General features: G+C 34.6%; 1 protein-coding gene and 2 non-coding genes across 4 annotated transcripts in view; 2 read left to right on the top strand and 1 right to left on the bottom strand.

The window, feature by feature from the left end:
* kkv (hyaluronan synthase-like protein kkv) overlaps positions 1–16,832 on the top strand; it is a 56,166-nt gene that overhangs the window by 16,938 nt on the left and 22,396 nt on the right. For both annotated transcript variants that reach the window (XM_073991209.1, XM_073991199.1), the window contains exon 3: positions 14,679–14,980. In XM_073991209.1, the coding sequence (XP_073847310.1) occupies positions 14,871–14,980 (110 nt within the window). In that variant the 5' untranslated portion in view covers positions 14,679–14,870. The remainder of the gene's footprint in view (positions 1–14,678; positions 14,981–16,832) is intronic.
* Positions 10,616–10,688, bottom strand: TRNAR-UCG (transfer RNA arginine (anticodon UCG)). Its single transcript has one exon. It is a non-coding gene; the product is annotated as a tRNA-Arg (tRNA).
* TRNAR-UCG (transfer RNA arginine (anticodon UCG)) lies at positions 13,801–13,873 on the top strand. Its single transcript has one exon. It is a non-coding gene; the product is annotated as a tRNA-Arg (tRNA).

Raw genomic sequence — 16,832 nt, 5'->3', positions numbered from 1 at the left:
ATAACTCACAATATGGGTTTTTGGAGTTACCAATTTCTATTTTTTCTACGACTTCTACTTTATGTTATGTCAAATTTGATACCTCTAAAACTCAACGAGTTACAGCTTATTTTCTAGCTGTAGCATAGCATAAATCATCAAAAAGTTTTTTGAGTTTATGAAGGACTAAAACACTTCAAATCATGCTTGATCTTGCACAGAGATTTAGCACAGATATCTGGCTAGGTATTTAAAAATGATGATCTAAATATTTATTTTATTTTTTGCGCAATAACCTTTTTAAGTTGGAAAGTCAAATTTCAATCGGAAACTTAAAATGCGTTTTTCTCGAAACTTCATTTTTTGAGATGTGTCACTCTTTGAGTAAATGAGCGATATGTATAATTTCAAATAAAAATTTATATTTGTTTTACATACAAACTGATCGCGTGTTCATGAGCTTTTAATTATGTGATTGCAGTGTGTTTGGTAATTTTTAATTATAAACTGAGTGTCTATTGATTAGATATTGTTTCGTAAATTTCGAATTTTATATTTCAAACTGGTATCTACGTACTATAATAAATAATAAATTGTTACTCTTTCTTTTGTGTTCATAACCAATTACACAATTCCAATTCACCAGTTTACCTTCAATGGCATTGAACATTCCATAAGCTATGACGAATCTTTCTACTTTGCAATTGCTTTTAAAGTTTTGCTAAATGAAAGGCAACAAATTCTCGGACAATAAAGATTGAAATGGTTAATTTTACTCCACCCTTGTCCGAGTAAAAGAAATTATATCATCAAAGTATATCAATTACGAGGCATAAGCATAAATTACAACAACCAATAATTGTACAAAAACAACATTATTGGTATAGAAAATGAAATGTTAAAGAAAGTTTTTCAACATTTTGGTTATACAAAAATTTCACCAAAATATCCAAGATATTACAGAGGGTATAATGAATATTTTCCGTCATGCCGATTTGAAGTATGCACCAGCTGGTCAGCTGGATCCAATGATGAAAATCTATAGTTCGACTACAGAGACATAAGCCTCTCACCCATCGCACTCAATGTGCTGTGTAGGGACTACTTGTGAGCCACTAATACCAACCGTCAAAGAAATTATCAATGGAGGCCTCGACCTTCCGATTCCACCATAGGAAAGTACTTCGTACCAAATCTTACAGAAGACCCATGAAAAACAAAGGCCTTTTGTCAAACCTAAAGCACAATAACATAAAAGGTGTTCCATGCCTGATAATGTCTGATAATATTAATTAATACCATACTACCATAGAAGGAACAAACAAATACTCGGAGAATGTGGGACAGGTCATACGAGGTGTAAGAGCTCCGAAATGCGAGTTTCACTCTCTACTGGAATTCAAGCGGGAGTACTCCTGTGAGTAGAAAACAAGTCACGAGTATTTTTCACTCACGAGTAAAATCGGAGCTCTGGGTGTAAAGGTGAATAGAAATTAACAGATCTCAATTGCCGTCAATGGGTCTGGGAGGAAATGGGATAAGTACAAGTTTATGGTTTCATGTTTTTTTTTTTTTTTTGTTAAAAATAACCTGGGACCCAACATAATGGTAATCAATTTTCAATTTTAAGACCCCCAAAGAGTTTTTGCATTTCAAAACTGCCGCAGACTTGATAATGGGATGGATTTGAAGGATTTAAAATGGTTCTGCATGTTGCGCAGTGGTTGCTGCTACGTTCGTCCTGCCTTAAGGTGAGATAAAATCTTATCGAACCCAGACCAAAATACAGCTTGCCCTCACGTATCCTTAAACAATACCCTGTTGGCAAGATATCCATTCTCCGGACTGTGGCTGATAATGTGACTTGAGCTTGTCTGGAGGTTTGGATTCCGCCTACCGATTATTATCAGTATACGTGCAAGGCGCATAATACTGACAGGAGAGATCTCTTTTATACTGACAGCAGCTATTTGGCACCCTACCCATAGTTCAGACCATATACTATGTTACCAAGGAAATTCAGTTAAACTTGACTTAAAGGGGAGAGTTGTGGTCCCATTGTCCGATAACACAATGTCTCGCAGACTATCTACGATCAGCATCCATGGATTTTCACTGTCAGCTATATTGATAACTGATAATTCGAAGCTCATCTGGAACCACTGGTCATTTGGTAATCTTCTTTTCGTAGTTTCTACCCTTTAGAAAAGATCCTGAAGATACCTGGTGGCTTTGGTTAGCTTGTGAGGATACCTTGGCAGTGGTGTCTCTTCGGCTCTCAGTATTTGGATAGCAAACAGAGGCTGTAGCCAATTTGGAATCCTCACTCGGGTTGGACTCTTGAGCTTCCGGTATGACTCCTTCGTTGACCTAACTCTCTTCACATTGTTCTTTGGTGGTGAAAAGTTGTGTTTTGGTTGAAACCACACGCCCAGCTGTCGGGGAAGTTGCTAAGTCAGTTTTTTTCAGCTCTCTGCGTCCTTGATTTAACTTGCGGCTGATTCTTCTTCTTTGACTTCACATATTTCTGGGTGTCCTGCCGGAGTGGTTACAAAGCCTCCCTTTGAAGAATCACTCATGAAAGATTGAAACAATTCAACATCGCTCCCGATGTAGCCTTTAGGAGCTATTGGGGTTTATTTTGACGATAATTTTAATTTGTCCTCTGTGAACATCGGAATAAAAAAGGGAAAGTTTGTTGAGATCAGGACTTATCATGGATAAGTGAGGGTACCTCCTTTTGAATTTGTTCACCACCTTGAAATTATTTATTAAACGTGAGAATAGATCCGGAAGTATCCTGCGGCTTTATTTAGGTTGTGAGGTTACCTTGGTAGCGGTATCTTTTCGGCTGTCAGTATATTGATAGCAAACCGTGGAGGTAGCGAATTTGGAGTCTTTCTGCCTTCGTTTGTGGTTCCTTCTTAACTCTTTTGACCTTGTTCTTTGGTGGTAAAGAGTTGGTTTTGGTTAAAACCACACGCCCATGTGTGAGGCAGTTGCGGCTGATTATTTTTCTTGGACTTCACATATTCCAACTTCGAGGGCTGTCCTGCCGGAGTGGTTACAAAGTGAGATTAAAAAATGCAAAGCGAGATTAAAAAATGCATCATCGCTCTCGATATAGCCTTAAGGGGGTATTGGGGTTTATGTTGAGGATAAATTTAATTTATCCTCTATGAACATCGGGATAAGTGAGAGAAAGATTTTTCTTGGATAAGTGAGGGTATCTCCTGTCGAATGTGTTCACCACCTATTAATTAATCCTGATCAACCCGCACTCTCTCATCGTTGATGGAAGGGTTCCCTGCCGCCACATTTTCCATGATAGTGCATCGACCTGCGGTAAGCCCTCTTTTGACATCGGATTTACGACACTAGTTTGGACGGTGGGAACATTGTCTACCAATATCTTATTTGGGGTTCCTTCCTAAACTATGTCCTGCCTGGTAAGTGTAATTATATCGGTTTCCACCGAGTAGTCCACGTTCATCCCCTCCTGATCTACAATCCCGTCCACTGTATACTACAGTTTGGCAATCTTGAGATTGGCAAAACTCTTCTGTATACTCGATCTTTCCGGAACTGGTTTTATCATTTTCCGGCGGCCTTGCTGCACTGTTGCCATTAATGAGTTTATTGGATGTTGTTTTGGTTTTCAATAACTTCTCAGAATCTATGAGTCATTGTGATGCGTAATATATTTTGACCTGTAAATGAGTGCTCAAGAATATGGAACCTCCATTTAATCGACAGAACGGCGTTTTAACGACACCACTTATAAAGAAGTTTTACATGGCTGAAATACATGCTCAGGAAATGTCTAAATTACCCTGAGGATTTTTTGCCACCGCTTGTTATCTGGCCTCGAAATCGAAACAGTGCACTTTACTCAGTACTTACTTTAATATAGTTTGATCATTTACATATTTTTAATGAATTTTCACAGAATATACCCGAATTACATTCCAGTTTGGAGGAACATTCTGGAACACACTTTTCATTTCCTATTACATAAGTGGTCAAATGTACATTCAACTTCTTCAACTCCAATAACATTACACCAACACTATAAACATTCCATTCATTCATTCATGGCTTAAAGAGATTTCCCTACTGTCTAATGAGGGGAAAGGGCTAGAAAGTGTGACATGAAAACAAATTATGACCTTTTGTTCAAAACTCCAAAAGATTTTAAGCCAAAAACGAAGTGTGGCGAAACATTAAACTTCCTTCAACCAATAAAAATAAAACAAGTTTCGTTAACACAAAAAAACAACAACACACAAACATATCATGGATATACCAAATTACAAATTCTGTTAACATTTCATTGAAATTGAACAAAAAAAAAAAACAGATTTATACCTTCTTTGTTTCCAGATTATAACGAATTCGAAACGTTCAGACAAACGAATAAAATAACATTTTCATAGTCATTATTCTGAAATTTTGTTACGTTTTGTCTCGGAGTTCTTTTTTTCGGTTAGTTGATCAGAGCAGTTTGGCTAGTTGTCGATATGTCGTATTGTGGGGTTGGCTTAATGGGTAGAATAAATGAAGGCAACAATTGTTGAATTTAAATTTTGCGGTAAATAAAATGAAGAACCGGTTTCAATTTTGTCTCTCGTTTTCTTGAAACAAGCAGGAAAACAGTTAAAATGCACAATTCCCCCACCACTGAGTGTAGTGTAAGTCGTATGTTTCCTACATTTTTATACGTGTCTGTTGCTGTTGTGATCTAGAAGTCTTGTGGGCTAAAATGAAAGGCTAATTACACACTTACCTACACATATTGGTCATAGTGTTCTGTATTTGGTAAAATAATTCAAATTGTTTGATAAAATATGTGTCCTTTGGTGGATTTCTGCAACGACTTTTTTGGTTAAGCGGGATACACACAATCAGTTTTGACTGGAGATTTTTCGGAAATATCGATAAATGTCAAACTGCCCAGCAACCACAAAATATTTTGTGGTTGCCTGATGACTGACAAAAATGAACGGCCACACTGGCAAGCAACCGATTATTTGAGCAAAACTGACAGTCGAAACTGATCGTGTGTACCCCACTTTAGCGATAGGTATCACTAAAAATTAAACACCAATTTTGAATTAAAAGTTTATATATAAGTTAGCAATACTTTTGTTATTGGTAAATCTTTACGACAACTTTACAGTGGATTTCACCAATCTGTGTTTATTTTATTTATTTATTTCAAATATTTATTATAATAAAAAATTACAATAAAATTATATAAAAAATAGCACTAGCATCTAAGGCTATCCGCTAAACCAATCTTGGTGCTAGTGCTTTGTAATGATAATTTTATTATAATTTGTTATTATAATAAACATTTTAAATATATAATAATAAATAAATAATTTGTTTTTCCGTTTCTTTTGTGTTACGTTTCGTTTGTTCGTTGTGCCTGTTATCTCTAACAATCATCAATTTAACTGTGTTTCAATATTATTTACCAAAATCCACCCACAACAATTTCAATAGGTAACCCCAAAAATGTTAATTACATGAATTGAAATTTGGTACAAAATGAAATGAGTACCACCATTGCTATCCACTATTCCCTAATTTGGTGTTGAAATCAAAATCAGTTTACTTCAAAAATGGTAATGACACGACTTACTATCTTGACTACCTTCTCAGTGAATGGTAGGCCACAATTGGTGTGACATAACGAAAACTCAATGTTGAGTAATTGGGAGTTTTTAATTCAACCCTTTTATGTGCACAACAACATGAATGGATTATTTCCTACGCGATCCCATCGCATCTACATACACTGCACCCCGGTTAACTACCTTTCATAAAATTCCAAAAAATTGAGGCAGTTATGCGGGAAAGGCAGTTACGAAAATCCCGCATAACTACCTCATGTGGGTAGTTATAGAAATCTCATCTCAGCCTTACAAAACATGACAACAATTAGAACATAGTCGCCAAACAAACAAAACGGTCTATAGTAAAAAAAGTCTAAAAATATATAAGTTATATTATTTAATCAATAAGAAATTTAGTAATCAGTGAGCATAACACCATAACATGACACTGGACATCTTCATCACAATTCACGTAGCCGCCGAAATTGATTTTCTCATAAATACACCAGTGCGGGTAATAAACCGAGAAAAACATTATTAACTGTTCTTTTTGTGGAAATATTTGACGGGCAAATATCCGAATTGGGTACTTATAGAAAAGTAGTTAAGCGGGACAGTTTGAACTCATTTATATGAAAAAAACTTTGGGAATTCAGATTGTGAGGCAATTAAACGGGAAAGGCAGTTAAGCAGAGAGGATAATAAGCGGGGTGCGGTGTACATCGTTCATTTACTGAAAGAGCTAAAACTCAACGAGCTACAGCTTATTTACTAAGAGTTTGGCACAAATTAACAAAATAAATTTTTAAGTTTATGAAGCACTAATACATCTCAAGTCATGCTTGATCTTGCAGAGAAATTTGGCACTGATATCTATCTCTTTCCAAAAGATGGTCTAGTACTTTTATTTTTCTTGTAATAATCATTTTAATTAGAGTTGTGTAGTTCCGGACGAACTAGTTCCAAGGAACTATTCTGGACAAGGAACTATTATAACTATATCCGGCTCCTTCATTTGTATAGTTCCTTTAGTTCATATAGTTCAGCCGTGCATATAATTCCATTCATTAATTTTCTTTATTTAATTGCACTTCGCACTTCGATCTTTCTTTCAATAAACGTAAATCACATCCTCGTTACATCGCTGCAATTTTTTTACTTTTATGTCAATTAATACACCAAAAGATGAAAACAAAAAGATAGAGAAAGATTCGTTAAACTACTTCACTCTCGGAACTATTTGGAACGAAGGAAATAAAAAGAACGACGCAAGAGAATGATTCATTGAACTATATCGATCTCGGAACTATTTAGAACGAAGGAAATATAAAGAACGATGAGAGAGAAAGATTCACTGAACTATATTGCTCTCGGAACTATTTGGAACTATGGAACTATATTAAGGTACTAGTTCCCTTTGGAAAAATGAACTAGAAAGATCGATCCGCTCCAGGAACTAGATTGCCCAACTTTAATTTTAATGGCCTGTTTCACTAAGATGATTCGAATAAAAATTCGTTCGAACTACCACCAGACTTCAAGATGACGGAATTGAATGTATACGGCCCAGCCATAGCGAGGTAAAGACAGCAATAAGTCGGCTAAATGTTTAAGATTGGAGGCGAAATTAAATCCCAGCAACATTTTATGGCAGTGTTTCCATGCGCTGTTCAAATGAAGTCATGAAACATCCTATCTTTTCTTTAGCATTAGAACCAATTCCATGAATGCTAAATACTTCAATAAGAATAAATTCGTTTCTATGTCATAGACTTGGCAAATCCAATCATTCCTAACGGAATATTCTGGAGAAAACTCAAGAGAAACAGATCGACATCTACCTTTCTTTTGTCGACTATAAGGCTGCTTTCGACAGTCCTTTAGGTTCAAAGGTATTTAAAGACATGTCTTAGTTTGGTATGCCCGCCAAAATCATAGAACTTTGCAAGATGACATCAACTGATACGCAATCATCTGTTAAATTATGACTATATTACACCATATGTTTTTCACGTGTATAACATCTGCTGGTCTGTATATTAGTATACCCAAAGTGACTACGTACATAAATGTGAAAAAGCATATGGTGTAATATAGCCATTAGGAAAGAACCTCTTCGAGCAGTTCACTACCAAACGATGTTTCTGACAAGGAAATGGTGATTTTTTTTCAATGTCCTACTGGAGAAGTCTTACGAGATGCGGAAGCAAACAGAAATAGAATAATATATGTATGTACAACAAAATACCGATGACACTGATATCATTTTCATATCGCTCATTAACTCATATAGTGACATAACTCAAAAAATGGGTTTCTGAATTAGAATTTTCTGCTTTGTCTAGAACTTCTACTTTATCTTGTGTCAAATTTCCACGTTGATGTCTCTAAAACTCAACGAGTTACAGTGTATTTTCTAAAAGTTTGGCATAAATCAACCAAAACGGTTTTGTTATTTATGAAGCACTAAAACACTTCAAGTCATGCTTGATCTTGCACAGAAACTTAGCATTGATGTCTGGTTAGCTGTTTGCAATTTGTCGATTCAAAACTGATTCTTCAACATAAAAAGATTTTTACACAAAAAAAACCCTCCAAAGTCGAGGGTTTTTTTAGTAAAATTGGGCGTCGTTTCTGTTAAAATAACAAAATAGCAAGGACAACATAGATCGAATTTTTCTTTATTCTTTTATCAGAAATGACGACTAAGTTTACTAAAACGTTTGATGTGTTTTCGGCATTAGAAGGTCCAGGTTGTTATTTATTATGTGATTATCTTTTTATGTTGCAGAAACAAATTTCGACAATTTAAATCGCGATTTTCCCGAAACTACATTTTTTGAGATGTGATACTCTTTGAGTAAATGAGCGATTTGTTCCCATACACATCCCAGAAGAGACACGGGAGACTTCTTGATAGACGAAAGTTTTTTACACCATTTTCACATGTAATTCAAATATTATTTCATTTGAAATTCGAAACATTTCAATTATAATTCGAGAATTACATTTGTAATTCATTACATTTCATTATCAATTCGAACTATTTAATTTGTAATTCGAATTTTTCCATTTGTAAAACGAATTATTCCAATTGCAATTCGAAAAAAATACAAAATAGTTGGTTCCATTGGTTTTATATTTCCTTTTTCAAATTACAAATAAAATATTTCGAATTACAAACGGAATAATTCGAATTTCAAATGAAATAATTCGAATTACAAATATAATTTCCGAATTACAAATGAAATGTTTCGAATTACAAATAAAAATATGTACAGCAATAAAGTTTGTTACGCCGCTGTCCATTTAATTCATCTGAGCTGATTCTTCTTTTAAAGCGGTTGTTTTAATTTGCTTCCCATCCTTAGTTCAAATGTCGACTCCAATAAAGAATTTCCTTCTCGAGAATTACGACCAAAATGTTCCCAAATTTATTTTGAAGCTTAAATAATAATTTAAATAACTGTTTATTTTAGAACAGAATTTTGGAATTTTTTGTTTGTGGAACAAACTGCTGTTTTAATGTGTAATGATTAACTTGTCTGTTATTCGGATGTTTTTAAAATGTAACGAAATGAGTAGCTAAACGGAGTGCCGGTATCACAACTCCGTTTTTACTGCAGTAAAATCAGGACTCCACATTGTGCGACTCCCAATATTAGTTGCGTTCTAGAACCTGCAAAATAGTACTTTATGTTGGCATCTGATTGGCTGTTACGTTAATTTTGAAATATTGGCCAGACTGTTTTCTAGATTTGCCATATTTCGTTCCCGTACATTTTGTATAAATTTATATGGTAAAGAAAATTGTGACAATTTGCTCTTTGGTAGTTTTACCGTTAGAAAAAGTACGGAAACAAAGTAATTGTTATCTAATTTATCCCCCTTTCGAGTAGAGCTGTTTTCATGGCTATTCCATTATTTGTGTTCCTTCCATTAGTTCAAGATCACTTAACCTATTCCAAGGTACACTTAAATTGTACTTTTTACTTAACTCGTATCTTAAAACTATCACACCATGTTCCCACAAATGTAGTTGGAAATTTATTGATGACTACCAGTTCCATGACAGGCATGCTGGGTTTTCATAGAAGCTTTTCGTAATGACTACTTTACGAAAAAGGGCTTACAGCGAATTATATGTCTTGTTTGTTGCCTTTGTAGCATTAAGTCTGTATATGTGTTGCGTTAATGGCTTCTGCTTCTTAAGAGATTCAAGATTATTGCAAGAAAAATTGTTGTATGTTTAAATAATGACAGCAAAATGCGGGTAGCATTCGGGTTTACTTAGGGAAATTTGTCTGTTCAGGAAGCTATAAAACGTCTTACAGTAGATGTGTGTATCAGTAGTTACAAATATTCCAAGTCGTGTTTGTTTAAATAGATATTTTAAGAAGATTTTCTAAGATTTTCTAAGATTCGAATGTTTTATGTTTATTTGCTGTAAGTTTAAATTACAACAATAATTTTTAGCAATTGAAGGCAACACAATGAATTGATTACTAAAATATTTCTAATATGAATAGGGAACGATTCATAATATGCTGGATCATCTGTATGTTCGACCTTACCTATGGACCAATGCTTTGTTATTCTTATATATTTCTTTGTTTTCTAGAAATTCTTGCTCTCTTCTTCTAGTAAACATCAACTTTGTATTATGACACATGTTTAACTTTGGCTTAGGCACATGGACGGACAGACCGATACACCGGACGCTGGTACACGGGTGCAAATCAAATTCTGCTGGTACCATAAACTGGCAATAATTAATAGAGTGAGATTTAAATTTGCTGTTTACCTTGAAAGTAAGACTTGTTTTTTTCTTTGCTTTGTTTTTGTTTCAGCTATGCCATGATTTGATTTTAGTTGGTATTTTGTTTAGACACAATCACAGCTTTGCCATTTGACCACTCAAAGGGTGTGTTTTGCAAAAATATACAAATGTTTCAGAAAAAAAAACTGAAAATATTTCACAATAATAATTTATTAACAAAAAAATTATTGTATTTCGACCGTGACAGGACTCGAACCTGCAATCTTCGGATTCGAAGTCCGACGCCTTATCCATTAGGCCACACGGTCTTCGTGTTTGGTCATTTACTTTTAAGGTTAATATACAACAAAATCCTTTTTGTGTTTCATCACAGGATGCTAACAAACATCACATCCTTCTTCTCAATGGACCATCTCACCCATACTGAGATAAAAACCACCCTTATTGATGAAAAATGCGCATGCACGGTATCACACATACTGTTCTCAGGAACAGTTTTTATGTGAACAGATTTTAGTTAAATTTATCTAATACCAACAACTATAATTTAAAACACGATGGCATTGAAAATCTAGAATTAATAAAAAATGCATTTTAAATATTCAATAAATGTCAAACAAGTTCTTTTTAGATATGCAACTGCAGTCGACCAATGGTTTATACATATAAACACAGTCGAGGTTATAATTGTTCTAAAAGTAGTGATGCTTATTAAAGTAAGTTTGAGCGATTTAACATTTGAAATTGAAAACCGAAAAGCCGCGTAATTTATATTCTGTTGAATAGATTTTAGTTTGGGCAGTTTTAGTCCGATAATATCGACAGACAAAACTATCTATCGATATTGAATTTAAACAAGTAATAAAGTGTCAGTCGATTTGCCGACAGATATATACCCTCAGCCAATGTGAAACTGTCACCTACGGACAGATCGAATGTAATTAAGGTCTCTTCAGAATTTTGTGGCCTGTTTGGACATTTCAACTTACAGACAAAAATTAACTGCACTAAGACACAAATACTGAACTTTTGTGGGAGAGGTACCCTTAGGGAGGGCCGATATGGGCCATTTTAGAAGTTAAACTAAATTTTTGACAAAATATTAGGAGATCCAAAGTTTGGACCAAATTGGTTGCCCCATTCAAGTGATATCGTCCTAGAGTTTAATGACATTTTTTAAATATTGGGGAGAAATACCGGAAGTTGTGGATCGGTATTGCCACATGAAACTAAGTTTGGATATAATATGACGAAGACCAAATGTTGGACCAAATCGGTTGAACAGTTCGAGAATTATCGTGCTCTCCGACAGCCACATATTGTGACATAGGGATTTTTACATCTTTCGGGCTTTTTTCCTACGAAATATGGACTTGCCCCTGAAAAAAACGTTTACCGTCGTAATGGAGGTAGCGAATGCAAACCGCTTCAACAAAAATCAAAGTAATTCGAGAGCAGGTCTTAAAGTGAACTTATCCGAAATTGTTTGTGAAAGGTGCCAGAAGGAGTAGACAAATATAGTCAATATTCAAAACTGATCTATATCTGGTAGATATATTAGGATGTGCAAAGTATGGATTACATCGGTCAATCCCTTCACATCGGTCAATCCCTTCAAAGGTTATCGTGCACCCAATTGTTCCGAACATTTTTGATCTTTTGTGGGGGAGGTACCTGAAGGAGTGGACCGATATGGCTTATCTCCGAATTTAAACTATGTTTGGACAAAATATTACGAAGGCCAAATTTTGAACCGAATCGGCAGATCCGTTCGAGAGTTATCTTGCGCTCCAACCACTACACACGGTGTCATAGGGGCTTTTTGCATCTTTCAGGTTATTTTCTCAGGAAGTATGGACTTGCCCCTGATGAAACTTTTACCGTCGTATGGGGGGCAATGAATACAACTTGTTGCAACAAAAATCAAAGCGTTTCGAGAGCGAGTCCTAATCTGAACTTATCCGAAAAATTGTGTGGGAGGTACCCGAAGGAGTGGACCGATTGAGTCCATTTTGGAACCTCATCTAAGTTTAGTAGAAATTTCACGATGTGCAAAGTATGGATCAAATCGGTTGCTTCCTTCAAGAGTTATCGTGCGCTCAAATTTTCCGAACATTTTCGAACTTTTGTGGGGGAGGTACCGGAAGGAGTGGACCGATATAGCCCATCTTCGAACTTAAACTAAATTTGGACAAAATATTACGAAATTTTGGATCGAATCGGTTGATCCGTTCGCGAGTTATCGTGCGCTCCAGCCAGCCAGACAGCCAGACAGACGGACGGGCATTGCTCAATCGACTCCAAATTGTCTGAAACACATTTGGTCCAAACATACTTGGGGTCTAAAACCATTATTATAAGACGTATTATACGAACGAAAAAGCCTAAGACCAACGGGTTCGTAGCAAATCCACCAATGACATATCTTCATGTCATCTCGTAAAAATGGGAATATATTGCAAGAGATTGGGGAAGGTGGATATTTATCTTTATGCCATGTTTATATTAGAGCTTTTTTCGGGTTCACACTAGGGTTGTGACTTTTTGACTTTCTTTTTAAATAATTTCCTGAAGTGAGAATGAATGAATGTATGCCTACTAATGCCTAAAATAGAATTCATTCCATTTTAATATATAAAAAGGTTCCGCACAAACGACTTTGAAAAAAAATTTTTTGAAAAAATACTATGAAATGAAAAATGTTTTTTTTTTCAAAAAATTATTTCCTGGTGCACGAATGAATGACCACAATTATTTAACTGTTACAAACTGGAAACCCATTTTTCACTTGGAAATCTAGACTTTGACGTTTAGGCTGTTCACTACTGTACGAGCTTTCATTAGGTCCAAATGCCTTTCTCGCAGGTTATAAAGGGTCATGAATTACCTCAAAATGTTAGTTCTCAAAATTTACAGTTAATTTAGTCTCTTGGATATCTTGGATTGATTCAACATATTGGATTATTCTTCATGAACGACGGGTATTAATGTGTGTTTCTGAATATGAAATTACAATAACACCAAATCTTTTGAAAACGGACCAAAAAACATTTTCCGTAACGATTATCAAATAACATTCAAAAATTTTTGTTTTTTTTTTCAAAAAATTGCTATAATTATAGCAAAGGTGATAGATATGACATTACCTCACTTATTTCTAAATCAACTTTGAAAGATGATTGTGATAACTGTGCATGTAGCATTAGTACAATGATGAACACGAAGACAGAATTTGTATCGGCGAGTGCTCATCTTGTTCATCTATGCAGTAGTAGTAATACAGCATCCCTAAAGGGTGGTTTCTATGGCTGATTATGTGTGTGTACATAGATGTACATAGACAATGGCATCCCTTAAAGGATGTCATCCTTTGACAGATAACAAATTTAAATTATAAAAACCTTCTGTGACAAGCACAAGGACCGTGTGGCCTAATGGATAAGGCGTCGGACTTCGAATCCGAAGATTGCAGGTTCGAGTCCTGTCACGGTCGATACAAGTGAGTAAACTTACGCAATATTTTACTTTTCCGTTGGACATTTTGATTGGCTATCGCAATAAACATTGTTGTCGACTAAAATAATTCAATTATTAATTCAATGCTCAATATGTGATTAATAGATTCTAATGACAAACAATTAAGGCAACAATTAAATTGTCAACATCTCATAAACGTACATACATATGTTCATATGTCCATATGTATGTATGTTTATATGATTGATTGTATAAATGATTCTCATCACTAATAATTGTTAGTAATTTAATTGAAGTTATTATGTCTCAGAATAATTTGTTCAAATATTCATTATTAATTAATGATTATGTATTTTAAATTGGTACTTTATGTTAACAGAATGGGAGAATATTATAGTACAATGATTCTTTAGTTGGGGGTATTATAAAGTTTCTTAGTTAATATTTTATTAAAAACAACTTTTATTTGTTAGTGGGGAAAATTTTACATTGTTAAACAAGGGGCAGGTTATAGCTTCGGATCTCGCCACTTATCCTCATCAGACCCTTTGTCTTTTGTTTCCTCAATAAAAAAACTTGTTAAACTCAAGAGACAATTGTTCACTCGAATTGATAAATGTCAAAAAACACTGTCTTTTAGTTTGATAGAAATATACACAAAATTCCGTTTTCTTATTTTAATTAATTGAACCAGCAAATATAGGAAAACGCTATAAATAAATGTATTGTAATTGCAAAACTTTTTTATAAAATAAAACTTGAAGAATATATCCTCTTCTTATTATTGTAATAATTTTTTTTACTTCTTTGTCTCTTTACAGTGTAAATAATAAAAATTGTTTGGTATTCAAATTCAGTTAATCAGAAAAGTGACTTTGGATACGCTAAAACGACAGAGACTTCAGAACAAAAAGACAACAGCAACGGCAATCTTTGAAAAATTGGAATTTACACATTTCGCACAGTAAAGCATTGCTGACTGATTTTGGTTACTCTAACCGTGGGAGAAAAAGATGTCTAACATCAGACATCGCCCTCTGGCCCCGCCAGGCACGGGCGATAGTGATGACAATTTCACAGACGACGAGAGTACACCATTGACACATGATATTTATGGCGGAAGGTGAGTAAAAAAAGCAAATTTTTTGATAGGAATCATTTTTGAAGTTACTTATTTATCTAAATTTGAATGAAATAGTTTTAAACTAAAGAGTTTTTTTGCAACATTTTGAACTATCATCATTAGCTACCCACTATTGCTTAGCTCTTGCAATTATATACGAATTTATCTGCTGCAATGACAAACTATTTTCTACTCATAACCACCACCACATTTTGTGTAAATGTCGATGATGACTAAGTTGATAATTATAAAGGTTAAGTTGATAATTATAAAGGTAATAATGAAGTTTATAGTTGTGGTATTTTTCAGTACAATTTAAATGCAAGTAATTCCAAAAATAGCCAAATGATTGATGATCGAAACAATTTTTCATCCTTCAATAAGTAATGGAATCTCTGTGGGTCTTTAACATCTTTTATAATGAGTGATAATTAATGGTGATAGAAAAAATCTCTTTTAGAGAACTAATCACATCCTAAAGGCCTCGGCAATATTTTGCAAAATAAAGCGATTATTACAATATTTTCCCCAAAATTTCATTCGGAAAATTTTATTAAACATATAATTCAACAAATTCATTACAAATTATAAATTTAGGGATGTTATTTTAAAAAACAAAATCCAGTTTGACAGCTCGTGGTACCATCAGCTGGGCTGATGCGGCTACATTAGGCTGGTTTTAACTCATAGGGAAAAAATCGATGTCGGATTTTTTTAGGCGGCACCCACCTAAAGTGTTTAATTTTGTTATATTTTAATGCTTGGTTTACATTGGGCTGATGCGGCTACATTAGGCTGGTTTTAACTCAAAGGGAAAAAATCGAAGTCGGATTTTTTTAGGCGGCACCCACCTAAAGTGTTTAATTTTGTTTTATTTTAATGCTTGGTTTACATTTACGAAATACACTCGATTTCAACTGTCAAATCCATTGTTTAAACGTCAAATGATATCCAATGGATTTCAGATGAGATTTCATTTGGCGTATACGCAAAGGAATTGACAGTTGAAGTCCACTCGATTTCGTAAATGTACCATAAGATTGCCAAAGTTTAAGCACAATTGGAATATGTTAACACGTGCCACTGGTGCCTCAAAGTTTCCATAGTAATTTGTATGGGACCAAAGGTAATTTCACGAAATTGCTTTAAAGGCCGTAATTATTGTCCAATCGATGAGAAAATTTTACCTGTTCATTTCTGTGGCTAAAAAAGTAATAAATAAAAACGTGGACCAAACCAAAAAAATTTAGGTGGAAAGTTTTATACCCGCTAGGAAGAATAAATGCCAAATTTCAGCCATTTCGGTATTATATTGGTGCCACAACCTTCGAAATACCGAAAATCGAGAGGTACCGTTATATGGGGCTATATAAAGATGAAGGCTTATACCGACAAATTTCACGTGGAAAGTTATATGCCGTAATGCCAAATGTTTGCCATTTTGGGTGGGATATTGATTGATAATCGGGAGGTACCCTTCTATGGGAGCTATATGAAAACATGGACCTATACCGAAAATTTTCTGATTTTCACCCATTTCGATGGGATATTGAGGCCACAACCTTTAAAATACCAAAAATCGGGAGGTACCGTTTTATGGGGCTATACCAAAACGTGGACCGATGTAGCCCGTTTTTAATATCAAATATCCTAGGAGTAATAAATAGCTGTATCTTGATTTCAACAGACAGACGGACGTGGTTATATTGACTTAGAATTTTATGCTGATCAAGAAAATTCATATGGAGAATTCTGAGAGAAATCTATTGATTTGCTTTATTTTTTTGTGCTTTTATGCTGCTCCTCAGCAAAACATTTCTGTATATTTTCAGATTCTTTTTCCAGAGATATC

Source organism: Musca autumnalis, unplaced genomic scaffold, assembly GCF_047663935.1.
Source record: "Musca autumnalis isolate F117 unplaced genomic scaffold, ASM4766393v1 scaffold_1, whole genome shotgun sequence".
NCBI classification, from domain to species: domain Eukaryota; kingdom Metazoa; phylum Arthropoda; class Insecta; order Diptera; family Muscidae; genus Musca; species Musca autumnalis.
The sequence above is the reverse complement of the archived record's forward strand: the minus strand, read 5'-3'. Positions and strand labels throughout refer to the sequence as shown.